The sequence below is a fragment of the Heloderma suspectum genome, chromosome 17 (genome assembly GCF_057233095.1).
Source record: "Heloderma suspectum isolate Gila_16-S chromosome 17, 16-S_ref, whole genome shotgun sequence".
In the NCBI taxonomy this organism is placed as follows: Eukaryota; Metazoa; Chordata; class Lepidosauria; order Squamata; family Helodermatidae; genus Heloderma; species Heloderma suspectum.
In genome coordinates, this window is record NC_139474.1 from 13833599 (window position 1) to 13860327 (window position 26729).

The following is a 26729-nucleotide window of genomic DNA, read 5'->3' on the forward strand; positions in this document are numbered from 1 at the left end:
AATAGAGAGGAGGAAGGCCACCTACGCTGCCTTGGGCTCCTTGGAGGAAAAGGCAGGATACAAATGTGACAAATAACTAAATGAACATGGATCACGGGAGTTGTATTCTCCCAGCCCCTCCGCCCCCCCCCCAAAAAAAAAAACAGTCTGGGAAAGTGCTTTGCTATCATCCCCAATACGTCGTTGTTGGAAGAATAAAGAATTATGGAGAAGGGTGTTTCTGAAACTCCGGCCACGGATCCGCTGCTTAGTATCCAATGTTAGTCCTACGTAGAGCAGACCCTTTGAAAGAAATGGATCCTCGCCATGGCTAACAGAGGTGCCCCTCATTTCAGTGGCTCTACTCCAAGTAGGGCTAGCATTGGATACTACCCGCTATGTGCGCCTCCAAAGCTTTGGAAAACGCGCCCGGCGCTTCCCAGCCCGCCCTTGTTCGTCGCTTCCCCGGCTGTTTCCACCTCCTGCCGCCGAGGGCGCACGGTGAGGGGCCGATCGCCCCCCCGCGCCTCGTCGTCCTCGCAGGGGCGGGGCTGGCTGGCGGCAGCCTCTTCAGCCGGGCCGCCCGCGCCGCCGCCCGAGTTGCTCGGGCGCTGCCGGTGCCGCCGCCCGCTCGTCCGCCCGGCGCGCCGCGATGTGGGCAGCCGGGGTGCTCTGGAGCGCCCTGCTGGGGCTGCTGCTGCTGGGGCGGCTGCTGCTGGGGCGCCACGCGTGGGCCGACGTGGCCTTCGTGGCGCGCGCCTGGCGCTGCGCCGGCCGGCTCCTGCGAGGGGACGCGCGCAGCTTGGCGCAGCGCTTCGGCCGCCTGGCGCGGTCCCGGCGGGGGAAGGTCTTCGTGCGCTACGAGGAGCGCAGCTTCACCTACGGCCAGGCGGAGCGCGAGAGCAACCGCGTCGCCAACGCGCTGCTGCGGCTGCCCGGCGACCAGCCCCCGCTCCTGCCCGGCCAGACGGTGGCGCTCTTGGTGGGCAACGAGCCCGCCTTCATCTGGGCCTGGATCGGCCTCGCCAAGCTCGGCGCCGTGCCGGCGCTCCTGGGCACCGCGCTCCGCCGAGGGGCGCTCCTCCATTGCCTGCGCGCTTGCGGGGCCCGCGCGGTCCTGGTGGCCGACGGTGAGTCTCCCCGGCCCGGGGGGGCGGAAGTCGGCGCGCGCGGCGTCATCCAGCCTTCGGGTGATTTGGACTACAGTTCCCATCACCCCGACTATTGACCGACCAAGGCTGGTGGTGGAATGGGGGAACTTGTGTGGGGGGGTGCCTGATGCAGCCTTCAGGTGAGTTGGACTACAGTTCCCAGCAGCCCTGACTGTTGACTGACTGGGGCTGATGGCTGGGTGGGAGAACTTAGTGTGTATCTGTATGGCTAGTTCAGCCTTCAGGTGTTTTGGACTGTAGCTCCCATCATCCCCAATTTGGGGCTGATGGGAAATGACATCTGAAACATCGGGAGGGCGCACCAGCTTGGAGAAGGCTGGTGTAATACGCCTGTTATTTGTTTGCTTGCTTGCTTGATTTGTACCCCGCTTTTCCACCAAGAAAATGGTGTTCAAGGTGGGCACACTACCCGCTCTCAGATAAGGCCACCCTCAGCATTTTGTTTGATATGGGTTTGCCTCTAGATGGGAAGGAGGACTGCCCAGAATAGGATCATAGTCTGTGGAAGGGACCTCAAAGGTCTTCTAGTCCAAACCTCCCCCTGCCTCCAATGCAGGAAATCCCCCTACTGTAGCATCTGAGGTGGCCATCTGGCTTCTAGCTGCTACCTTTGCCAGAGGTGCGACGGGCAGTCTCTTTGGAGAGCATGCCAAATTGTTCTCCGTTAGGAATTATTGGGTGCTGCGGTCCCACCCGAAGGAGAATTATGCACCCCAGAGCAGAATTTGATTGGAAGGAGATGAGCCCAGAGCAGCATCCCATGCAGAGAGGTGATGGGCAGCCTCCTTGCAGAGTGGACATTTATCCTTTGTATTGGTAGCACTGATAAGGCTAGACTATTTGAATCGTACAGAGATACAGCAGAATGACTCACCTTCCCCCTGTTGAAGACTGATTGGAAGGAGGTGAGCCCAGAACAAAACCTCATGCAGAGATGCTATGGATAGATGATGATGATAATAATAGTAGACTCTCCCAAAGGCAGATAATTCTGTAGTGTCTCTGCATTGGGAATGGTTGAAAGGTTCCAGTTCTAAGAAGATGCACCAGAATTACTTGCCCCAGAAGAGGCTGATGGCAAGGAGACAAACCCAGAGCAGGGACTCATGCAGAGATGTGACAGGAAGCCACCTTGGATGGCGGATAATTCTTCTGCACTGAGAGTGTCAGAACATTCTAATCATACAAGGATGTGACGAAAAAACTTGCTCCCGTGTGCAGAGGTGGTAGAACTGCCTATTCCGGAGGGCCAGTTGTGTTAGTTCTGTTGCAGCGCAAACAACGTAGAGACGGAGTCGTAAAGACAAAGACATTTATTAGCCCCTATTGGATGCTGATAAGAGGGAAGTGAGGCCAGGTCTGTGATATGCAGACATGGCAGCAGCATCTTTGGATGTGAGCTCATAGGAATCCTTCCTTGTTGAATTGTTTTGCTAGCTGCTCCTTCTCTCGCAACACAGAAGGGTTCCCCGGTATGAGAGAATAACCCATCAAAGAATAGGGTACCAGCGGGAGGGACAAATTAGATTTGGCTGCCGTCTAGGGAGTAAGCCGCACTGAATTAGACATAAGTGGCTTCTGAACAAACGTGGCACTATTAGATTGTCACAAGTGGGGACTGCAGCAAAATATTACAGCGTAACCTTACTCCTAACAGGAGTGCTTCTGTTCAGAGTTTGAGCTAGCCTTTCCCTTGCAGTAGGGTATATACTCCCCCTCTTCCTTACTTTTCTTTTCCAAACAACACTCATGCTCAAGGATGCTCAAGTTTTTTGGTGTGTGTGTGTGGGGAGGGGAGTGTTGCCCCCTTGGTGTGTTTTTTGTTTTTTATTTGGTACTTAGACAATCCTTTGAGTTCCCCCAAACCTTCTGATACCTCATTCTTGTTTCTCAGTGGCCTCATTTTGGCTACAAAGCCATCAGCACCCCACCCCCAGTTTGCTATTAAAAGGCACGATCTTGCCCTTTCCCCTGAAAAGCTCAGGGATACAGTGTAACAGATTTGGTTACATCCTGCCCATCCACGAGGAAAATTTTATCGCTTCCTCTGCTTCCCCACACTTCTGACTGGGCGCTGGGTTATGTGATAGAACTCACATCTCCCAGCTACGGTAAAATGATCGAATTAAAGAATGAGCTTTTAATAAGAACTAGATTAAAAAACAAACAAAGAATTATTAAGGGGGATATTACAGAATCATCATGCAAAATGCTTCTCTATTTTTTTTAGTGTGCATGTTAATATTGGACCTATTTATATTGATCAAGTTGTGCATCATCTTCTATGTCACCTGTTAAAGGAAAATGATGATTAATAACGGTTATCCTAGCCACTGGGATAGTTAGCCATGCTTGTGAAATAGACCCTCCAGGTTCTGGGGCAGTATACTTCTGGATAAGAGATGTCGGGGGGTGGGGGAACAACAGGGGAGGGATCTTGACTTCATGTGCTATTTGGGGACTTCCAACAAGCATCTGGTTGGCCACTGTGTGAACAACGATGTTGGTGCAGGTCAGGAAAGGGGAACCTCTTTCACCTCGAGGGCCGAACTCCATTTCAGAGAACCTTTTGAGGGCCACATTCCAGGGGTGAGTGGGCGTAAGGAAAAAGGGGTGGCCCCAAATTATATTATGGCTTAAAGCTCTTGTACTGCCAGCAGCTAAGTCTCAGCAGAGGCGTTTCCACTTTAACCACCAAATGATTGGTGGTTTTGGGGGCAAAGGGGGTGGGGCCATTTGGTGAATCCCAGAGGGCCAAATTGGGACCCCAGGCAGGCGTAATTTGACCCGCAGGGCTGAGATTCAACACCCTTGGTCCAGATGGACCCTTTGGTTCTGATCCAGTAGGGCTCTCCTTGCATTCTAATGTCTGAGATTTTCTGCATTAAACACCAGGAAGGGAACCTGGTCCATTCACAATCCACCACTTCTGCATAGCACAACCTGGCTGTGTAAACACATCACTACATTGCTATTTTAACCTCTGGTGCTTTTTGGACCCAAATTAAAAATCCAGAGTGCGAATCGGCTCTGAAACGACACTCTGGAGGACAAAGAGAAACACTCCCTCCGTTGTTGGAGCCAAAACGTTGTCCCTGCATGTTAGTCCTGCAGCGTCACGGACTGTCGATGTTTTCCTAACCTGTGTCCCTCCATTTGACGTGGCTGCTTTCCCCTACTAATTAATGCCCCCAACCTGAAGCACGGCCCCCCGAATCCCAACAAGCTGGAAAGCGTTGTGGTAATTAATGCATCTCCTGTGTGTGATGAGTTGACTGAATTTGTGGGTGAGTTGATGACAGAGATCAAACTGGGTCATAACCATTGGGCCAGTGGCTGAGATGGAGGCCAACAGATCTCTCCTATGCAGGACGAATGGCCGCAACTTGAGGCTATGCCTGACCAGTCAGGAAGGTCAGAGTGGGACCTGGCCTTGGGGAGGTCACCGTGGATTGTCCTTTCTTGCTCTTAGCCCATCAAGAAAAACTCAGCCACATATTAACTGAAAACACGGTGCAAATCCTATGCATGTTTAGACAGAGAAATTGTCCTACAATTCCCAGCATGCTTCAGTCCAACATATCTGCCTGGAGGGATACTGGAAAGTGTAGGATTTTCTGTCTAAACATGCAGAGGATTGCACCATTATTAACTCAAAACACGTTATTAATACAGCATTATTAAAGATAAAAATTAGTAAGCATATAGAAGGACAAGCCTTGCTGAAGAAAGAATCAACATGGCTTCTGGAAAGGTAATTCCTGTCTGACTAGCCTTTTAGAGTTCTTTGAGAGTGTCAATAAACATATGGACAGGGGTGATCCAGTAGACGCTGTTTACTTTGACAAAGACCCTCACCAACGACCCCTGAGAAAACTTAGCAGTCACAGAATAGGAGGAGGAGAAGGTTGCTGTTTGTTGTTTGGATTTTTCTTTTTTTTCCTTCTGCAATTTGGCTCAGAATAGAACCTCCATGTTCAGAGGCAGTCTGTCTGTGAACACCAGGTGGGCAAACAACGGGAGTGGAGGGGGCTGCTGTCTTTATGCCCTACTTGTGGACTTCCTGGAGGCATCTGGTTGGCCACTCTGAGAAGCAGGATGCTGGACTATTTATTGATGCATTATTTGAATTTGTAGCCTGCCCTTTACTTTGCAGTCCCAAGGCAGGGTACACACATAACAATATAAACTAGCTGGACCTATTGGATCTGATCCAGTAGGGCTGTTCTTATGGCCCTTGGGATAGAAGCTCTTTTAGAAATTCAACTTTGTGTCTCTTATCACCCCATTTATTCATTTTATCCGGCAACACTATTACTTCTAGACTTGATATATTTTTATTGTTTATGATTATACTTTCAACTGCCCAATAACCCAAGTCCCCTGAACGACTACAAAACCTAAAATACAGACCATAAAAACAAAACTAAAAACAGCACATAATAAAACCAAAACGAAGGCGGCAGCAAAGGATAAAGCCACACTGGCATGTAGAAACCGGCAGCAATAAACGCCCAGTGGTCTAAAAGCACCAAACACAGCCCTCAAAATCCCTGGGAGAGTAAAATGGTCTTCATCTGGAGCCAAAAAGATCGTCACGGAGGCACCTGGTTCTATAGCTACAATTGGTAATTCTCTCGGGCATGCCAATTTCGGAGATGCTGCAGCCCTGGCTGAGGAGAGAGATCCTTGCTTGGCCAACAGGCCTACTGGAGTTTACTGGTTTCTCTGTGTGTCTGTCTCTCTTTGCAGACCTTTTTGAAGCTGTGGAACCTATCCTTCCCAGTGTAGAGGAACTGGGCGTCGCGGTGTGGGTGATGGGCAAAGGGCCCTACCCTCCTGGCGTGACCGGCCTTCAGGGTCTGTTGGAGGAAGCCTCAGAGGAGCCAGTGCCTTCTGACCTGTCCACCCCAGGCAGCTTGTCGGACACCTGTCTCTACATCTTCACCTCTGGGACCACAGGTACTGTCCTACCAAGACCTGGCCGGTTGATACGGTCAGCAAGCGTTCCACTTCTCGCCGTGTGCTTGTGTGTAGGGGGGATGTCAAAAGTTGGACTGCTCCTTTGGGCGGGGGGAAGGGGGGGAGATAAATCCTCGCACACAGAAAAACAGCATGCCACAGAATGCATGCTAGTTTTCTAAATGCAAAGAGAAGTGTGCTTGTGTTTTCCGCCCACCCAAGAAAAAAACATTCGAACAAGCCCGCCTCAGACACACATGTGCACGTCCTTCCTTCTTGACATGGTACAATCCAGGAAAACCTGTATCACTTGATGTGGCTGAATAAATCAGCTTGTCCCATGTATTTTGGGGGGAAGTTAGGGCAATAGACAGATCCCCCCGTCCCCCTTCTTGCTATTGCAACCTGTCACAGCAAGTTATTCCAGCTTTGGTAGATAGCATAACCTATTCCTTCTGGACCCTTGATTCATATGGCACTTTTGATTTTGCAAAGGGCTTTAAACACTGAAATACGCAGTTTTGCTTGTATAACAGGGGACTGTTGTTCCCATTTTACAGACAGGGAACTGGAGTGCAGAGAAAGAGAGAGATTGGCTTTGGCCGCTTGGGTACACAACGGTTCCCCCTGCTGGCCAGCACAGATAGCAGGCTCCTCTTGTTAGCTGTCACCAAGACCGTAGCTGGAGGCTGTGGTGCTGAGATTCTGCTCTCCCACAGGGAGTTGGGGTGGATCCGGTCCTTCAGCAATGCATCAGCTGCTGCCTCGCCAATCACATCCCCACATCAAAAAAAATATGTATTTGGAACTTTGGAAACGTCCCCTTCTGAATTTTTGAGTTGTTCTACCACAAGACGTAGTGACGGCCAGCGACTTGGATGGCTTTAAAAGGGGGTTGACCAATTCATGGAGGAGAAGGCTATTAATGGCTACTAGTCCTGATGGCTGTGTGCCATGTCCATGTTGCTGAGGAACATGGGTGGGAGGATGCTGTCGCACTCGTGTCCTCTTGTGGGTTTCCGGTGGGCAGCTGGTTGGCCATTGTGTGAACAGATGGCCACTTGGTCTGATCCAGCAGGGCTCTTCTTATGTTCTTGTGTTGTTGCAGAAAAGGGAGGCAAAACCTGTTTTATTTCTGTTATTTCCCCGCAAATCTCCTTCCTGTTCTAGGACTTCCCAAAGCTGCTCGCATCAGCCATCTCAAAACCATCCTGTGCTTGGGATTTTACAACCTGGTGGGGGCCTCCAGCTCAGACATCATCTATATGGCTCTGCCCCTCTACCACATGTCGGGGTGTCTCCTGGGGATCGTTGGCACTTTGGGCATTGGTAGGTTCAGCGGGGTGGGGGGAACAGGACGTGGGGCTTTGGGGAGGCGATGTGTGCCGATGTGTGTGTGTGTGTGTGCACAGGGCAGAGAGATGAGAGTGGGGTGATGTTGGAGGGAAAGGGGAGAGAAACTTTGGAAGTACTTGGATGGGAGGCCGCCTGGGAATCAGGCTTCCTGCACTGAGCAGGGGGTTGGACTCGATGGTCTTGTAGGCCCCTTCCAACCCTGTGATTCTGTGATTAAGAGAGAGGATGCACCATGGCCCTCTTTTGCAGGCTTTTATTAATTTTCCATGGCTTGTGTTCCTCCACCCCCAAATCTACATTTCCATGCCAGATCAAATTCTGGGACCCAAAGACATTGTGCAGCTTAAGCAAATTAGCACAGCGGTGCTCCTCTTGCTTAATTCCACTTCTTCTCACCATTTATTTTATTTATTTATTAGATTTATTAGCCTCCCATCTGGCCAGCTACCCAGCCACTTTAGGTGGTGTACAGTACAAATTACAACATGAAACACAACAAATTTACATAATCGACTGAACAAAACAACATTGCTCTAAACCCGCCCCCCCACTAACCTACCCCAAATGCCCACCTGAACAGCCAGGTTTTCAAAGCCCAGCAGAAGCTCATCAAAGAGGGGGCATGGCAGAGGTCACTAGGGAGGGAATTCCACAGTGTGGGGGCCACCACAGAAAAGGCCCTCTCCCTAGGCCTCACCAGCCTAGCTGTCCTGGCTGATGGGACAGACGGAAGGTCTTCCGAGGCCAATCTTGTTGAGCGGCATCCCTGGTGTTGTTGGAAAACCATGGTTCTAGATTCTTTAGAACAGGGGAGCTGAACCTCTTCTCAGCCCGAGGGCCGAATTCCATGTTGGAGAAGCTCTCAGGGGCCACATTCCAGTGGTGGGCAGGGCCAAAGGCAGAAGGGGTGTGGCCAAAATCCCCCAAATAGCATGTTTTTGCTTAAAACTCTTATTCTGCCAGCAACTAAGCTTTAGGAGAGGCGTTTCAACCTTTTAGAAATGGGAGGAGAAACCGCGCAAAAGCTGGAAAACAACCAATTGGCAGTTGGGGAAAAGGGAGTGGGACCCTAATCCTAATAATTAAACTGAACTGAATAATAATGATACTAATAATGGTGAAAAACTCAAGTTCTCCAGATGCTGCACTCTGTTTCAGAGACTAAATTCCATGCTTGAGCAGTGCTGTTGTGGCCGTGTGGGAAACGCGCCTTCCAGCTGTTCTTGCACGGCAAAGGTATTAACACCCCCACCTCACCCCAAGCAGAGTGCTGGAAGATGGAGTGAGTGAAGTCAGGCAGCTCCGGGCTCTGGAGGCCGCTTTGCCTTGAGAATCCCATCTCTTGCCAGGTGCCACTTGCGTGTTGAAGAAGAAATTCTCTGCCAGCCAGTTCTGGCCCGACTGCCAGCGCTACAGGGTAACCGTCTTCCAGTACATCGGAGAGTTGTGCCGCTACCTTGTCAACCAGCCCCGGGTTAGTACCAGGAAAGCGGGGGCCTTCTGCTGGTGAGGGGAGGGATTACCCCAGGAACCCCTTTAGCAAGTGTCGTGGGACCTCTGTGGTTATTCAGGGCGGGGGCGGGGAGAAGCTGTCAGCCCTCGTTTTGATTGGAGTAAGGGTGCTGGGGGGCGGGTGCTAGGGGTTGCTCCCCATGTTTCCCCAGTCAAAATGTCTTACAGCTGCTACTAGGATTGGCTGGGTGAAAAAAAAAAAGGTAGGCACTTGTCAGGGGTGGACTGGGGCCCCTCCTTTCCACTTCTCCCTGGCTTTTGGGCACCTTTGGGCACCTTCTGAGCTGGGCCCAGTCTCAGAAAACAGAAGAAGAGCACTGCTGGATCAAATTACAGGCCTGTTGAGTCCAGCATTCTGCTCCCAAAGTGGCCAACCAGCTGCCTGTGGGAAACCCACAAGTAGGACACGAGTGCAACAGCACCCTCCGGCTTGTGTTCCCCACCACCCTGCCTCTGATGAATTAGTCTAACCCGCTGTCCAACTGGCGGCCATGGCGACATCTTCTGAAGGGGTGTGGGAAGTTGCTGCCACCCTGGAGGCTTCTCTTCTTCCCGCGATTCAGATGCTAGCATAGCCACGTCTCTGCGTGAGCTTCCTCCTCTTCTGCTTCTTTCTGCCCTGTAAACCAAAATGAAGCTAGCCGTACACGCTCTCCTTTGCCCTCGCGAGACATGCGGGGCCTTTGAAAGGCACTGTTGTGGCCCCCATCACCTTGGCAACGGGCAACCGCTGGCTTCCTGACCCTGGGGTTTCTATGTCTCTGCATCTCCTTGCCGCAGCGAGAAAATGAGAGGCTCTTTTTGTTGTTGTTGGTTGATGTAATAGTTGCTTCTTTGGCAGGGGTAACTCCAGAACCTGACTCAGACCCTAGGTGATATACTTATCATGCCTGTCAGTGCTAGCTATAGTACTGCTATTATTATTAATAATAATTCATAATAATATTAATAATAAAAATAATTAAAAGTAAAAGTAAAAGTTGTTGTTATTATTAATAATAATAATGATAGCTTTTATTTTTTATTTTTAGTTATTTTTATACCTGAAAATAACCTAATATTTTATACCTAATAATAATATTTTACTGTTGTTGTTGTTCAGTCGTTAAGTCGTGTCCGACTCTTCATGACCCCATGGACCAGAGCATGCCAGGCCTTCCTGTCCTGCGCTCTCTCCCAGAGTGTGTTCAAGTCCATGTTCATTGCATCGGAGATGCTATCTAGCCATCTCATCCTCTGCCGTCCCCGTCTCCTTTTGCCTTCAGTCTTTCTCAATTTATAACCTGCCTGCATACAAAATACTCTAGGCAGAGTACAAAGTTAAAAACAATTTAACAAACCAACCAACAATAAAAGCAATGCAGCATAAAAACAATAACAGTCAACAAAGAGGAACAGCTGGCCTTAGGGGTGCAATTTTGGGGAGATTACATAGGCAGAGAGGGTAAACATGCCCTGCAAGCACTGCCCCCTCCAGCCTACTAACCGCACCACCGCACATGCAGAACTGCTTTTAAACTAAAAAAGAGAGACTGGGAGGTCAGATCGCATCTGTTTTTCATTAATTTTATTTACTACATTTCTATATTGCCCTATAGCCAAAGATCTCTGGTTGGCTCACAGGCATTTTTTAAAGCCAAAATGCACGTCAAAACGTAATGTAAACCCTTTAAAAGTTTAGAGCAGAATAAAAACCAGAGTAAAAGCCAGCAGCAGTGTAAAAATCGAAAAAGAGTCCGTGTTAGGGTAGTGGTTAGAGTGTTAGACTGGGACTCAGGAGACCCAGGTTCGTGTCCCCACTCGGTCATGAAGTCACGGGGTAACTTTGGACCAGTCACTGACTCTCAGCCTAAGCTACCTCACAAGGTTGTTGTGAGGATAACATGGAGAGTCGGAGGAGGATAATGTACACTGCTTTGGGCTCCTTGGAGGAAAGGCGGGATGTAAATGAAACAAACAAATACATAAATGAAATACAATAACACATTAACAAACGAAGATGAAGGACCAGAGATGGCTTTGGCCGTTGGCAGGCTCCTCTCTTGGCTAGGCACTCAGCCTGTTCCTCCTACTATTCCTCGCTCCCCTTTCAGAGCCCCGGGGACAAGGAGCACAGCTTGCGCATGGCGGTGGGCAGCGGGCTGCGGCCCGACGTCTGGCACGAGTTTTTGCACCGCTTCGGGGACGTGCAAGTCGTGGAGACCTATGGCATGACGGAAGGCAACGTCAGCTTCTTCAACTACACTGGCGCTGTGGGGGCCGTGGGGCGTTCCTCGTGGCTTTACAAGGTGAGGCTCGAGGGGTCGCATGGTAAGAGGAGGGAATGATCCCAGGACTGCCCCGAGATCAAGAGCTGGCCACCCATATCAGAACTTTAGGGAAGTGGCAGGTGGAGTGGGGAGAAGAGGTCCGGGGCTCTCCTTTTAAGAGTAGGGAAGGGGGGGTGCAACTTAGTGGGGTAGGCTTTACCCCCAGCATTTGTCCTTAGGTTTTGAAGAGCTTATTTATCTATTTAACATATTTTATTTTATCCTGCTCTGCAGCCAAAAAGGCTCCCAGAACAACTGACATACAATCAGTTAAGTGAGGCAGTCCATGCCTGTAGGCATACAGTCTAAAAAGACATGACACACAAGGAAAAGGGGATGGGGAGGGAAGAGAAAAACAATTAAAGTAGGCTTTCACCAGGGCTGGTGAATTGGCCTTGCATCCCTTCTCATCTCCCTCCATTGCAGCCGGCTGGAATGACAGCTTGATGGAATGCTTAACCATCACTGGTATTCTCCACAGCTCTTCAGTCCCTTTGAGCTGATTCGTTACGATGCGTTCCAGGGGGCTCCGCTAAGGGACGAGGCGGGCCGATGCCAGTGCGTGGGGCCAGGTGAGCAAGGGACATGTCTTTTGGTAGCTGGGTGTTCTCCGTCATTTGAGGTTTTGCAAATCTGCCACTGAAGAAGGCTATCCAGTCGAAATGCATTCAGCAAACAACAATATTAACTTTAATAGATTACCCACGTAAACAGAGCCTGAACATTTGTAATAGGGTTATGATATGTTTATCTGTCCTTCAACATATTATTATTGTGAATTTGAAGTTGGCTCATTTTTTGATTACCAATTTCCCTATGTTTGTACTTTTTGTTGTGAAGTTTTAGCTATGCTTTATCAGTTATTTTATAGTACTTGTCTCCTGGTATAAGTACTTGTCTCCTGTGTAAAATGTACAGCTTCTTCTTGATTTTTTTCTTTGTCTTTGGGGCGTATTGAGTCACTTTCTATTCCACCCCCACCCCCACATCTTGGGGTTTCTGGGTCAGTGGTTGTGCGATTTGCTGTCTTTCCGACAGGAGAGCCAGGGCTTCTGATCGCGCCGGTGACACTAAAGACACCATTCCTGGGATATGCTGGAGGACATGAGCTGTCGGAGTCCAAACTTCTGCGTGGAGTCTTTGCTGATGGAGACACCTATTTCAACACTGGCGATTTGATGGTGCAGGACAGCCAAGGGTTTGTCAGTTTCTGGGACCGCACTGGCGACACCTTCCGGTACATTTCCATCTCCTGCTTTTGCAGCTTGCGGGTCAGCCATCTCTCGGGAGCCCTCTGGTGCCAGAGGTCCTTCCCTGCAGTGTGTGTGTGTGCGTGCGCGCGCGTGCATGAGCTCTATGCTCGGGGGTGTAGATTGATATCTGGAGTGCTGAAGAGGCCTGGGCCAAGGGGCTACCGCGCAATTGTTGTTGCACCTGCACCGTATGAAGCCCCTGCCCACAGCAAGCTTACAGTCTGAGATTTGGCAGACACAGAGAGGGGGAGGTATGGGAGAGATGTGCAGGATGGCTTTCTAGGTCCTTCAGGCTGCGGTGAAGGAGGCATGACATCACTGCCTTCGGGATGACAGAACGTGTGTTTCAGGTTGACCTGGAAATGGCTCCAGAAGTCTTGTTACTTGAATCAGCCAAATCATGGTCTGGTTGGAATTGTCTGTCTGTCTGTCCCTCCCTCCCTCCCTCCCTCCCTCCCTCCCTTTCTTTCTTTCTTTCTTTCTTTCTTTCTTTTCTTTCTTTCTGTATTCGGTTCACTCCAGGGCCCTTCTTTCTTCCCTCTTGCTTCAGTTTCAGAAATGTAGCTTCCAGCTGACGTGAAGTCCTAGTCCCCCTCTACTCAGCACTGGTTAGGTCTCACCTGGAGTACTGTGTCCAGTTCTGGGCACCACACTTTAAGAAGGATGCAGACAAGCTGGAGAGAGTTCAGAGGAGGGCAAGGAAGATGATCAGGGAACTGGAAACAAAGCCCCATGAGGAGAGACTGGGAGAACTGGGCATGCTTAGCCTTGAGAAGAGAAGACTGAGGGGAGATAGGATAGCGTTCTTCAAGTCCTTGAAAGGTTGCCACAGAGAGGAAGGCCAGGATCTCTTCTCGATCATCCCAGAGTGCAGGACACGGAAGAATGGGCTCAAGTTACAGGAAGCCAGATTCCGGCTGACCATCAGGAAAAACTTCCTAGAATCATAGAATAGTAGGGTTGGAAGGGACCTATAAGATGATCGAGTCCATTCCCCTGCTCAATGCAGGAATCGAATTCAAAGCATCCCTGACAGATGGCTGTCCAGCTTCATCTTGAATGCCTCCAGTATGGGAGAGCCCAAAACCACCCTAGGGAATGGGTTCCATTGTCGTATTGATCTAACAGTCAGGAATGCCCCTTCCAACCCTACTATTCTATTATTCTGTGATTCCCTCTAGGCTGTCTCTCTCCTTCCTTTCTCCTTCTACCTCAGTATCCTTATAGTTTCCTTCCTTCTGTTCCAGAGTGCCAGGAGTCCCCCCACCCCACCCCTTCAACGGGTGGAACTGAAAATGCCTATCTTAGAAAAATACCTGCTACTTTATAGGAATCAAAACCTAGGATTGTTGAAAGATAGGGTTAAATGTCAAAAGATTCGGGTTTCACTGTATCATTTTGGTGAAGCTTTCTTTGGCGATACTGCTCCTGTGTGGTCAGATGTATATTTCACAACTCCCCCCTTTTTCTTAGACCATTTTTGAAAATCAGCTTGCATTTACAACAGGGGAAATACAGGTCTGACCACACAGGGGCATGCTTCACTAAAGCAAGCTCTCAGAGGTGTGTTGTTTTTTTTTAGGGATGTATGAGAATTTCATTTCTGTTTGCAAAACATCAGAACTTGCCCCATTCTCAGTCCTGAATATGATCGGGTGCGTATTTTTTTAAAAAATGCTCGCACATTCCTGAGTTTGCAATCAGGTTTGACAAGTGCTTATTTTTTGAAGAATATGCACTTTAAAACGTGCATCCCCCCCCCCCACACACAAATGCATGTTTTTATGCTTTAGTCAGTGTGTGTGTGTTGGGGGGGGAAGCGTGCATTTTTTAAAATGTGCCAGCAAGTGCACAGAAAGAAGAATGAGTCGCAAACAAAAACGGGAGTGAGGCGAACTGCGCTTTGAAGCAGAGTTTGGAAAGCCTTGTCGAACATCCCTGGTTCTCCTATCCCTTGGGTTTTGCTTTTGTGTTTGATAAAATGATATGATAAGTTTTAATCGATCCTGGATTGTCTAAGAGTTATGGTTGTTTGCTTGAGATTGCTTCTTAGATAAATATTCTCTTGTGCATGTTGTCTGTTTGTGTGTTTTTTATGTAAATGGCTTTTAATCTCTGTATACTGTATTTTTAATGTTTTTAATCTTTGTAAACCGCCTAGAGAGCTTTTGCTATTGGGTGCTAGAGAAATGTAATTAATAGTAATAATATTTTTTAAAAGACCCTTAGGAGTGGTGTTTCAGCCATTTAGAATGGGGGGAAAACCTTCCAAATGCCAGGAAACTACCGAACGGTTGGTGGTCAGAGGAAAGGGGGTGGCGGCATGGCCATCTGGAGAATCCCTGGAAGTCTGGATTTGGCTCCCAGGTTGGCTGTACTTGGCCTGCAGACCTGAGGTTCAACAGCTCTGCTTTAAAGCCGTCTCAGCCAGCAGCCTCTTGCAGCAGTGAGTTCCATAAGTCAGTTCTGTGCCATGCAAAGAAGGCCCCCTGTGACGGATGGGCTGGGATGTGGGGTATACTGCTCCTGCCCTCCTTGGCCAGACAACTTGCCAGCCATCACTCCCTGTATTGTGCCATTAGCCTCCTCACTTCTGGGAGAACGCCATCACCACCACCACCTCGCCTAACCATGTAACAATCCTTTCTCCCCAGCTGGAAGGGCGAGAACGTTGCCACCACGGAAGTGGCTGAGACCCTGAGCAGCCTCGAGAACCTACAAGAAGTGACTGTCTATGGTGTCGCAGTTCCAGGTACTCTTCTCTGAGAGGGTGGGGTTCAGGGTGGGCGGGGAGATGGGGAAGCGGTCAGCAACTGGGGTCCCAGGGTCTCATTCTGCCCCCCATCAAGGAACATTTCCTTGAGATGATGTATGTAAAACATTTTCAAGTTTCTAAAGGTATAGAACGTTGAAGATATAAAACCATATTATTGTCACCATTATTAAAAAATAAAGCTGCTGTAGCTGCCAGATTTGCCTGGATGCTTGCTTATCCGGATGGACACAGGATCTGGCCGCTCCTTTCCAGGGAGGAAGTGCACTTCGCACATGCTCAGAGGCGCTCTTCATTTTTATTAGGGTGCATTGTGCATTCTGGAAACCAGGGCTTGGGCTTCATTTTCCCTTTCCCCTCCACATCCTCCACTAGGACACGAAGGCCGAGCAGGGATGGCTACTGTGGTGCTGCGACCGGGATGGGACTTCGACGGAGCCCAGGTCTATGTGCACGTGGTGGAGCTTCTGCCTCCATACGCCCGGCCTCGCTTCCTGCGCATTCAGGTACAACACACCCTCCCAGTAAAGAAGTGTGTGTGTGTGTGTGTGTGTGTGTGTGTAAGGGGGCGGCATTAGCAGTCCCCTGGGATCGGGGGGGATCAGGAAGATTCATGTGGCAGAAGGTGGGTGGTCCTTCTGATGCTGGGAACGATGGGAGTTGTAGTCTGTGGTGGCTGGGGATGGTGGGGTTGTAGCCAGATTTTGAAGGCTGGCCTAGAACAGAGGTAGGCTGCAGGCACCAATGTGCCCCCTGGGCACCTTTCTCGGCACCCATCAAGGTGTCCCTCTTCTCCCACTTTTTTTAAAAAAATAAACACATTTTCTTACCAGCTGCTGGAATTGATGTGAAATAGGTTTCTGTTGGAGCTGAAAACTGTGGCTTCTAAGGAGTTGTTTTGTGTGTTGGGGCTCAGACCCCGCCTCTGCCTTGTACTCAGTCTTTTAGGCAGGTGACTTGTGCTTTGCCATGCCTCCTGTGGCAGCCATTTTGTGGTGGTGCCCAGGACAGTTTGGCAAATTGCCAATGGCCCCAAAAGGTTGCTTGCCTTTGCCCTAGAATAACTGAGCCCCTATTGGGAGATCCCATTTTATCAATTTTGAGTCTGGAAAAGCACAGGGGTTGCTTAGCTGTTTAGGCCTGAGCACCCTCTTTCTTCCAAAATTGCCCCCTATGGGGGATTTCCCCTAATCCTGCACTGCCCCTTGCAGAACGTTTCCTGCACACGGCGGCAGCTGCCCTCTACAGTGCCTCCTCTCTCCTTCCCATCAGGACCACCTGGAAATGACAGAGACCTTCAAACAGAAGAAGGTCTGCCTGGCAGCCGAAGGGTTTGACCCAATGCAGATTCCAGATCCCCTCTTCTTCCTGGACGATGCTGCTAAGACGTACGCGCCTCTGAACCGCCACATCTGGGAGGGGATAGTTGCTGGCGACATCCGGTTATAACATGCACACATCTTTGCCCATATGCATCTGCATCCCAGCGTGCCATGTTCTGGGCTGGAGGGAGTGGTGCATGCTGGGAGATCCTGGCCTATGCCGTCTGTGTGTCAGCCTTAAAGGCCGTTGCACTTCTCTTTCTCCAACCCTGCCTGCTGTCCCCTCCCCCAGATGATGGGACCAGACCAGATGTTCTGTCTAATCTGGGCCGTGGGGACTATCTGTCTGGGGGCACATCCCCTTTTGCAACAGTGTCCTGACATACTTCTCAGTCCATCCATCCAAATCACATAAAGCTCAGCGCCTCGTTGGGTGGGTGCTGAGGGCTGCATTTGCGTGGCTCCCTACAGCAGGGCCGTAGATCCAATTATGGCCTCCTGGTTTCCCCAGATAGCCACGCCCCTTCCTCCTGGCCACCAGTTGTTTGGTGGTTTCCCAGCTTTTGTGTGGTATTTTTCCCCCATTCTGAAAGGTTGAAATGCCTCTCCTAAGGCTCGGTTGCTGGCCGTAAGAGCTGTAGGCAAACACATGCTGGTATTTTGGGGCCTACCCTTTTCCCTTTGGCCATACCCACCACTGGAGTGCGGCCCCCGAGAGCTTCTCGAAAACAGAATTTGGCACTTGGGCGGAAAGAGGTTCTGCAGCCCTGCCCTATAGCCTGGGGCTAGATTTCTGGACCTTGCTGAAGGTACCTTAGGTGCAAATTCACTGATCTGGCTTCCTATCCATGCTTCCTTGGTCCGTGTAAAGGGGGTATGAACTCTCTGCTGGGGGGTTGTTTGTTTGGAGACCGGAAGGTTCTGGCGGAAGAGGGCACAGCCAGTTGTCTGCCGAGCTGGGTGGCTCAACCAGAGTGTATACTGCTGGCCTTCCAACATCAACACTGACTCCCTGTAGCGTTTGAGAGATCAGTTTTGATTCAGAAAACCCCTAAGCAAGCTTGGTCCTGGTGTACATCCCTTGCCTTATTTCTGTCCCATGGTCATGTCTTCAATTGTGGGGTTGCAGACTTCAGGTTCAAAGGATCTGCTTTATTCTTGATTAGACGTCCGAAGTTTGCTAGCCGGAACTAGGCCCAAAACAGTGACCCAAGAGTTGGGCGGAGCTAAATGCAAAATGATGTCACCCCCTGAGCCCAACATTGAGTATGACCTTTGTCTACAAATTTAAACTGAAGTTACTTCAGGGATCCTTCCACAGAACTTTCAAGTGGCCACACAGTTTAGAGTTTCAAGTGGCCACCACCAAGGGCTGGTGAAAAGCAGCCAGGTAACATGCCCATTTTACAGGCAAGGAACACTGAAGCCGAGAGATCACCAGTTAGCACAAAGCCAGCCATGGCAAATTTATATATATTTGCAATTTTTTAGTTCTTGTTTAAGCTATTGAGAGTCAGAAGCCCTGGACGGTCTCCTGCAAGCCACCCTGAAATCTACCAGTAGACCCCAATCTTTCTGCCAACTTCTGTCTTCATATAACTATGGTTGCCCTCTTAGAACGTAAGAATTTGCCTTGATGAGGTCATGCTGAGGTTCATCTAGCCCAGACTTCCACAGGTGTTTTGGCGTATAGCTCCCAGCATTCCTGACTGTTGGCCATGCTGGCTGGGGCTGATGGGAGTTGAGGTCCAGAACATCTGGAGGGCATTGCAGAGAGGCATAGAAGTTAAAACTGTGAGCAGGGAAGTTTCCAATCATTTGAGCCATGGTCGGTGGACCTTGGGCAAACTCCTGTCTCTCATTTCTCCCATCCACCCTTTCCATCTACGGCAGCCTTGCCTAACCGAGCCCTCTCCAGTGGTGTTGGGACTTCAGCTCACATTATCCCCAGCCATGCTGGCTGGGGATGATGTGAGCTGTAGTCCCGATGACGTGAGCTGTAGTCCCGGCACCTCTGGAGGGAGACAGGTTAGGGAAGGCTGATCTTCGATATGGAGAATCATAACACCAGCCTACCTTATAATATTGCTGTACTGGTCACGTACATAATGGACGCGACACACCTGGAACACCGCAGGGCCTGCAGTGTAAATCTATGTAGAGACTCCCATTGCGGTATTCTTTGGTAAGGGACGGGGAGACGCTTCTCTCTCTCTCTCTCTCTCCACCGTCTTCTGCTCTGGCAGTGGGATGGCTGTGGGTAACGTCGCCACTTTTAAGGAGTTCTTAAAGGGGAGGGGGCGCAAGGAGAGGAGTGGTTGTGGGGTGGGGGCTGGCCGGAACCAGTGGGTGGGGGTGGTTTTCTTTTTGTACTTTTTGTACTCTCTGGTATCCAATAAAGATCCTTTTTCTATCCATCTCACTGCGGTCCTTTATTGCGTCCCATGACTAGTGGCAAGATTTCTGCTAACTATCCCTCCACACCCCACAAGCCACCCAGACCATTCAGAACCCCCAGTCAGCACTGGGGACAGGGTGATGGTGTTTACATGGATTGAGTGTGTCGATCTCTGTGTGTGGGGGTGGGGTGTCGGGGAGCCGCTTGTTCTGGTACGTAGATCCGGCCACCTGGTTCAGCATCCTTCTTCCTGGCCAACCAGACAGGTGCCTCCAGGGAGACGATGGAGCCGGTCCTGAAGGCCTGCTCCAACATGGTGCCCTCCAGGTAGTTTAGACTTCCATTCCCATCAGCCCCGGCCAGCACGGCCAATGGTCAGGAATGCTGGGACTTGTAGTCCAACATGTCTGCAGGACTCCAGGTTGGGGAAGGGTTCTGTTTGCAGTGCTGGTTCCAGGTTTTTGAGGGCCCTTGCATAAGACACCCTCCGTGGTCCCGCTTCCTTGGGGAGTCCGCCTTCTCACCACCGTTGTCCCCAGCTCCTCCTCCTCTCTCTCTCATCATTGCTCCCACTTGCTTGCGTGACAGGCAGAGAGCCAGGGAGCAAGTTCCCAGCAGCATCTATCCCTCCTCCTCCTCATCACCCCCACTGCTGTCTGGGCCGGAGCGAGAGGCAGGGGAACAAGCAGGTTGCACTGGGGGAGAGGAGAAGCAACTCCAGGGAGTTCTTGTCGGTGGGCCCCTGCTGGGGCGTGAGCCCATGGCAGGTGCCTGGGCATGCCGACCCTCGAGACTGGTCCTGCTTGCACGTCTCTCGTATCTGTCGAGAGCCCGGAGCCAAAGAAGGGCCCACTGACGAGAGCCCCCTGGACTTGCTCCTCTTTGTCCGCCTCTTGCTGTGGCCCAGGCACCAGTGGTGGTGAGAAGAAAGAGCAGGAGGTGCTGTGGCCTGCGTGCTCCCTGGCTCTCAGCCTGCCATCAAGCAAGCGGGAGCCAGGATGAGGAAGAGCCGGAGGAGCAAGGACAGCTGGGGACCGTGGCAGCGAGAAGGTCGACTCGGTGACGGATGGGGCCCATTGAGCAGGCCTTGCGGAAGGGCCCTCAAAAACCTGGCGCTGGGCCTCCTCCCCTGTTCTCTGTGCCCCAGCAGCAGCTTATGTTTACAGGTACACTGCTTCTGGACATGGCTGCTGCATTTTTACCTGCTGTGCTTCGTGGCTGCTGACAGACCTGCCCACCATAAATCGATCTTTAAAAAAAAAAAAAGCTGGCTGGCCGCCTTCACTTGAGAACAGAAGTTCGCAGGTGAGTAAAGGATTTCCATATTTCCCTGCTGGATCAGACCTACGGTGCTTCTCACAGTAGCTCCTCTGATGCCTCTGCATAGCCCACGAGTGGGGTGCGAAGGCAATAGCCCTTCATCTCATTTTCTCCCCAGTATGATACTGGACGTAGGGGGCTGTTGGTCTGGTCCGGCTCTGGCTGGGGCATGCTGGGAGTTGTCGGACTGTTTTTCTGTCCAGACATGCATAGCATTGCTCCCTAAGAGACTGAAGAAACTGTGGCTTGTTTTCTCCCCCTGCCCCCCCCTCCCAAACACACAGGAAAAACAGGAATCCAGGCTCATGGGACAATAGTAAATCTGGAGTGGGGGTGGGGGTGTTAGCAAAATTGAGGCTTTGAACAGCACCATTACTGTTTTCTCTTCCTGCTCCAGTTTACTCTCAGGTCAAAGGGATGAATGCATTATATCGATCTTTTTCCTGATCTTTGTGGAGGCTGAGATTCTGGTTAAGCTGAATCCTGGGGTTGGCGGGGAGAGCAGACTGGACCAATGTGTGGGCGGTGTCAGCCCTCACCCCACCATACACACACACACACACAGCCACTATCCTGTTTCACATCCTTTTCGTTACTTGTCCACAGTGCTGGAATGGGTTTATTTATGTATTACATTTCTGCACACAACAATTAAAACGGTAAAGTACAACGTGATAAGGTACAACGTAAACATTTAAAAATGTTAAACGACAGCATAAGATAAAAAAATCCAAAAATAAAACCTAGCAGCAATGCAAAGATTTGCATGGTTCCGCTGTAGAGGTGAAAGGCCTGCCTTTGTGAAACCCCAAATCTCATTCCCCATGTCTGAGATTGCATACATAAACTATCTGATGCAGTTTAGCTGTGCCCCCCACCCCTCCAACTGATTCAGTTGTGTGAAGGAGCGCGTTCCTGGATGCTACCTGGCTCAAGTGTGCAAAGGAGTCATCGAAAGCCTAATATTCTGCGCCTTGCCGTGATTTTGCTTGCACAGGGTTGGGTCTCCACTAGCCACTCTCCCAAGGTTGGACAGTGTGTGGCCCTCTCTAGATGTTGTTGGACTGCAATTCCCATCGGTCCTAGGCCGCATAGCCAGTGCTGACGGATGGTGGGAGTTGCAGTCCTAAAGACCTAGGAGGCCATAAGTTGCCCTCCCCAATTTATGAGGTAAATGTTGGGCCTTGAAGTTTATCATGAGATAAAGTCTTGGCCTTGTATTCCCCGCTTCCCATTTCAGATTTTTACAGTAACTAAAGTTGTCTCGGGCTACCTGTTTGTACCAAATTTCAGCTTTCTAAGTAGTCTGGGTGTACTGTAACCCTTTTTGGGAGGGGGGCACCTCACGTCCCAGTTTCTAGCAAGAGGCTCACAAATGGCTGCCTTTCAGACTTCCTGATATTTGGGTGTCTTGGGCTAAACCTGTAAGTGAGGCCCAGACAGAGTCCCAAAACACAGCTTTCCTAGGTGGGAGGGAAATGACCACATTATTTCAAAAATTAAGAAGTCTAAAGTTGTTCTGACTGTGGAACACCCAGAAAGACTTGTCTGTGCTGCTTGTTCAATAACCTACTATGCTTAATGTCTTTTTTTTTAAGGCGTCCTGGGGCTTATATTTACATTAAAATCCACATCCCGGAGAACTTGTGAGTGATAGAACGGCACTCTGCACATGCTCTGGCCCAGTCGTTATGGCTTGACTTGTTCCAAGACTGAGCCCTTGCCCTGAGGGGAAAAATGGTTTTGGAGCAGGCCTAATTTAAGCCCTGCCACCCCACTCTGAAGGACTTTCCTTTCCCCCCATTTTAAATGTAGCTCTTTTCGTCTGGAAGGATTTGGAGACAGTGTGATGCTTGTTTGGTGCCTCCAAATTTCAAACTAAAATCTTCTGCGTGCTTAGTGTGTGTGTGGGGGTTGCAGATATTTCCTGCTGTAGCCCCCAACCCATGTATGGTGATGTGGAGATGTTCCCAGAAGTCCTCTCTCTCTCTCTCTCTCTCTCTCACTCACACACACAAACACACACACACACACACACACACACTGTGCCCTGAGGGCCCGTCTTACCCGGCTGATTGCTCCCCAACTATTTGGGGAGTTGAGTACCATTCTTTCCCCATTGCATCTTTATTCATGAGCCTCTAATCCTCGTGCAGCAGTCTGAGGGAGACCAAGGGGAAATCCAGCCCTAGCTCTCCGAGATGGGAAAGGCTCCCCCTGCAAATAGAATTCACCAGGCAACTTGACACATATATCGTGTAACTCAGTTGTATTTTTGCAAGAGGTTTCCTTTTTCACACGCACATGCGTGCACATCTTTGAATTTGGGTTGAGTCAGAAAAGGGGTACAGTACAGTCTAAGTGATCTCCCATTTACCCGATTGTCTTTTTTAAATATCTGTTCTGCATCCTTTATAAATGCCTGAATTGGGTGTAAAAATAGAATAGTTCCCATTAAAGAAAGTGGAGCCAATGAGACCTGAATAAGTTGGCCTTCGCCTGCCTTGATGCCAGAGGTGAGGGGACCTTCAGAGAGGGGCATTGTTTCCAGTTTGGGGGGCAGTGAGATTTAAGTAAGGGGCCTGGACCAAGATTAATCCAGATATTTATATATAGAGAGAGATTATTCACAATTAAATGACAAACATAGTGGACTTTAAGAGCATTTCTTGTGGCTCCTTTTTGAAATACTTCCCTATTATTATAGTGAAGCTATCAAACAGCCTTTATTTATTTATTTATTTATTTATTTAAGATCCAAAGGGATTTGCAGATGTTTTGCAAATCATCTGGTTAGACCAGCCTTCCCCAGTCTGGTGTCCTTCAGATATGTTAGACTGCGCCTCCTATCATCTCCAGCTACCATGGGCATGCTGACTGGGGATGATGGGAGAGTCACGGTCCAACAGAGTTGGGTGCAGATACCCAGGTTTGCATCGCCTTTCAGTCAGTCGCTCTCTCTTGTCCTGAACTACCCCACCGGGTTGTTGTGAGGCTAAAAGGAACAGGGGGTCATGTATGCCACTCTGAGCTCCTTGGAGAAAGGGTGTGATTCTTAAAAATGAAACAAGAATAGCAATTAATATTGTGTCTTTGGTCAACAGGCCAATTTTTCAGTGGTTTGCTCATCATGTGAGACCAACAGTGGCCCTGAAATATTGATGACTAAAGAAAAAGACACATGTAAGCTTAAAAAAAGTGGGGTAGGGGGTTTACATCACTCCCCCCCCACCCCCGCCCCACAACTTGTGGTGTTGGGGTGCAGGCAGAGAAATAAGGGGCTCCTTTTAGGCCTCTCCTTCTGCAATTGTCCGCCTCCCAGACTCCCCTCCCTCTTTCCCTCACCTCTGTCATAAAAAGGGGCCAGGGCTCAGCGCCCCATTGTGAGGGAATAATAGGGCCAGCAGCTTGTGAAAGTGACACCATGAATGGGGCTGGGAGGGTGGGCAGGGAAGGGGTAGGCCCCGTCGCCCGGGGTAACCGCAGGGGCTCTAAGTGCAGCTAATAGGATAAGAGGGGTTGAAAGAGAGAGGGGAGCTGGGACGTGGAGAGGAACGCGTCCAGTGCTTGTCGGCCTACCCTCGGGCTCAAGATCTTGTGAGGGGTGTGTGTGACTCAGTTGCATCACAGGCCTCAGAAACACACCTCCGTTAACTTGAGGGTCCCACGTTCCCTGTCTTTATCCCTCAATACTATTTATGGAACTGGATGTAAAGTGTGTGTAGGAACGAATAAAATATTCTAGCAAAGAAAGGGGAAGGGGGAAGACGTTGGTGCGGGAGGACACCAGGCCTCTCCTGCATAGCCAGGAGGGGACCAATGAAGAAAAGTCTCTGTTCCTGACCCCCAACCCTGCTGTTCACCAGTCCCAGGTATTTGGCTTTCAGTACCCAGGACAGCACCCAGGAAGTATACCAGCACATTCAATGGTTTACATGTGCAATTTTTATCCCGTGTTGACCGCAGTGTCACCTCCCGTTTATAGATAGTTGCAATGCGTGCTACGTGGGGCTGCCCTTGAAGAGTGTTCAGAAACAGCAGCTGGTGCAAAATGCAATCACCAGATTGCTTTCTGGTGTTTTGTGCTTTGTAGACCATATGACACCAGCCTTGTGCCAAATACCTTGGCTCCCATTTTGTTCCCAGGCCTGATTCAAGGTGCTGGTTCTTAGTTATAAAGCCCTGAATGGTTTGGGGCCAGAATATGAGAACGCCCATCATCTCCCATATGAACCTCGCTGCAGTTTACGATCTTTTTCAGAGTCCCTTTTCGTATGCCCCATCAGGTTGATGGAGACCCGAGATGAGGCCTTTTTGGTGGCAGCACCCCGGTTATGGAACTCCCTTCCCTAAATTGGTAGCCTAGCTTTAGGCGGGCCACAAAGACTGTTTTGTTTAGGCTGGCTTTTGATAGGTTTTAAATAGTTTCACTCTGCTCTCCGAATATTTTAAAGTTGTGTTCTGTTGTTTTAATGTAATCCTTTCGATGTGAGCTTTTTAAAAAAGTTGTATATCATACATATTTTAATAAACACACATCAAGAAGTGATTTGCTTGTGTAAATGGACCACTGCTCATATTACCAGTAAAAAGTTCCGTATCTCTTCACATCAGATGCTTTTTGGTGCAATTTGAGTGCAGTGAAAATTATTCTCTGAATTTCACCTTTTGTTTGTTGTTAAAGTGAAGATGCTAGTCCTCATGGAAATGGTGGGACAATTTGAAAACATACTCCATGTTCTTGCTATGTTGTTTGTTTGTTTTCTTTTAAGGTAGAGTGGGGGAGGGATTAGATAAATACATGGAGAATAGGTTACTGTATCACTACATGTACAGGTAATGAGAAAATTTGTCCTACACAAGCTTAGTTCATTAGTGGCTCAGACATTAAACAAAAAAATCCAGTGCAATGCAGCCAGTTAAGATCAGTGTTTCTCCTAAACAGCTCGTAGAATCTTAGAGTCAAGATCATCTCCCTGACAACTAACCAAATCTTTCAAGCATATCCGTTACGGATTTTTGGATGGGCATATTGCAAGTTCTGGTATGTCTGACAGATGTTAGCAACGGTGCCATCCCAAAGGTGCTTTATTTTTTTAAGGTATAAACCACAGGATGCAAGCTGATACAATACTGTGCTCAAGGAATTAAGATTCTAGTCCTCATGGAAACTGCAGAAAAATCTTGACAGTGAGCACAGTATTTGCAGGGGATGGGCGATAATTTTGCTAGGCAATAAATACATAGCTTGTAATTGTTTTGGGATGTTTGTTTCTTTACCGTCAAGGCTCTTAATTAGGAGAATGGTGACATTCTCTTGCAAATGTTAACAATTGTACATGAATGTTGCGAATGTACAAGCTGGTAGCTCGTACCTTGGCCTGGTTGGGTTTCCTTTGGCCCAACAGGAGATTTAGTACAGACAGTGCAGATTTGCAAGTCAAGAGCCATTTCCTCCAATATTATGACCCAGCAAAAGGGCTGTATAGTGAAGCACTGGACACATCGATGCTTCCCAAGGGGCGTGAGATTGGGGTGGGGGGAGAGAAAGAGAGCAGCCCCTGCCTCTCATCTTTGAGCTGATCTGTAATTGGGCAGCCCTCCCTCCAGCTGCCTTTCACACCCAAGCCTACCCCCACCTCCCTGCTCCCCAGCCCAATTGTATCAGTGTCTCTGGCAGTCAGGGAGGGCAAACAATGGGAATTAGTAATAGCCCAGGCTGTCCCCCTTCAGCAGAACCAGCGTGCAGGGCCAGTGGTTGGCAAAGTTAGAAGCAAGCGGAATTGAGGGGGGCAAAAGATTGGGCAGGGGAGGGTATAAACGGGGTGGGGGGATGGTTATAGCATAGTGCAAAAAGTTTAGGCCAAAGAAGAATACATACATACATACATACATACATATGGGGGTGGTCCTCATTGAATCTGAAGAGCCCCCTACTTGCCCCTATGGAATTACCTGCCTACTATCCTGCTTCTTAAACATCCAGTGGAAACTTTTTTGGGAGGGGGATTTTGGTGTGTTTTGTTTTTTGTTTTTAAAAATTGAGTGGATTTTGAATGCTATTTTCTGCCAACCTGCTAAATTTTGGGGGATGTCACCACGGAACCTCTGGTTGGTCTTAGGGCTGTTTCTGCAAGGTTGGGGTAAGTGACTTTTAAAAATAAATAAATAAATCTAATCTTCTTACTGTTCTCAGTGCGGTGTGTGTGTATCCATTCATCCATCTATCTTTGTATGTGTGCCTTTATATTGATGCTATGTTCACTTGACTGCTGTTTCTCCCTTATGCGGGGAGATTGGACCACTACAGGACTTGGGGAAGGAGGCCAAGCGAAATCACTGATGATAACGGTGAATGGTGAGATTCTGGGAG

General features: G+C 49.5%; 2 protein-coding genes across 2 annotated transcripts in view; both read left to right on the top strand.

The window, feature by feature from the left end:
* The first annotated feature begins 576 nt into the window (after window positions 1–576).
* Window positions 577–19059, top strand: SLC27A3 (solute carrier family 27 member 3). Its single transcript, XM_084824503.1, has 10 exons — window positions 577–1109; window positions 5904–6113; window positions 7284–7442; window positions 8819–8943; window positions 11075–11269; window positions 11772–11862; window positions 12329–12527; window positions 15198–15295; window positions 15692–15822; window positions 16589–19059. Exons 1-10 carry the CDS (start codon window positions 632–634, stop codon window positions 16763–16765), a joined length of 1863 nt encoding a protein of 620 aa, XP_084680629.1. The 5' UTR covers window positions 577–631; the 3' UTR covers window positions 16766–19059.
* Window positions 19060–26447: 7388 nt separating this feature from the next.
* LOC146334573 (immunoglobulin superfamily DCC subclass member 3-like) overlaps window positions 26448–26729 on the top strand; it is a 31650-nt gene continuing 31368 nt past the window's right edge. The window contains exon 1 of the mRNA XM_084823451.1: window positions 26448–26499. Within this exon, the coding sequence (XP_084679577.1) occupies window positions 26448–26499 (52 nt within the window). The remainder of the gene's footprint in view (window positions 26500–26729) is intronic.

Bases quoted from the DNA above. Each gene is read 5' to 3' on its own strand.
- SLC27A3 (XM_084824503.1), top strand. From the start codon at position 632: ATGTGGGCAGCCGGGGTGCTCTGGAGCGCCCTGCTGGGGCTGCTGCTG. The intron at 6,114-7,283 runs GTACTGTCCTAC...TTCCTGTTCTAG, and splicing joins CTTCACCTCTGGGACCACAG to GACTTCCCAAAGCTGCTCGC. The intron at 7,443-8,818 runs GTAGGTTCAGCG...ATCTCTTGCCAG, and splicing joins CGTTGGCACTTTGGGCATTG to GTGCCACTTGCGTGTTGAAG.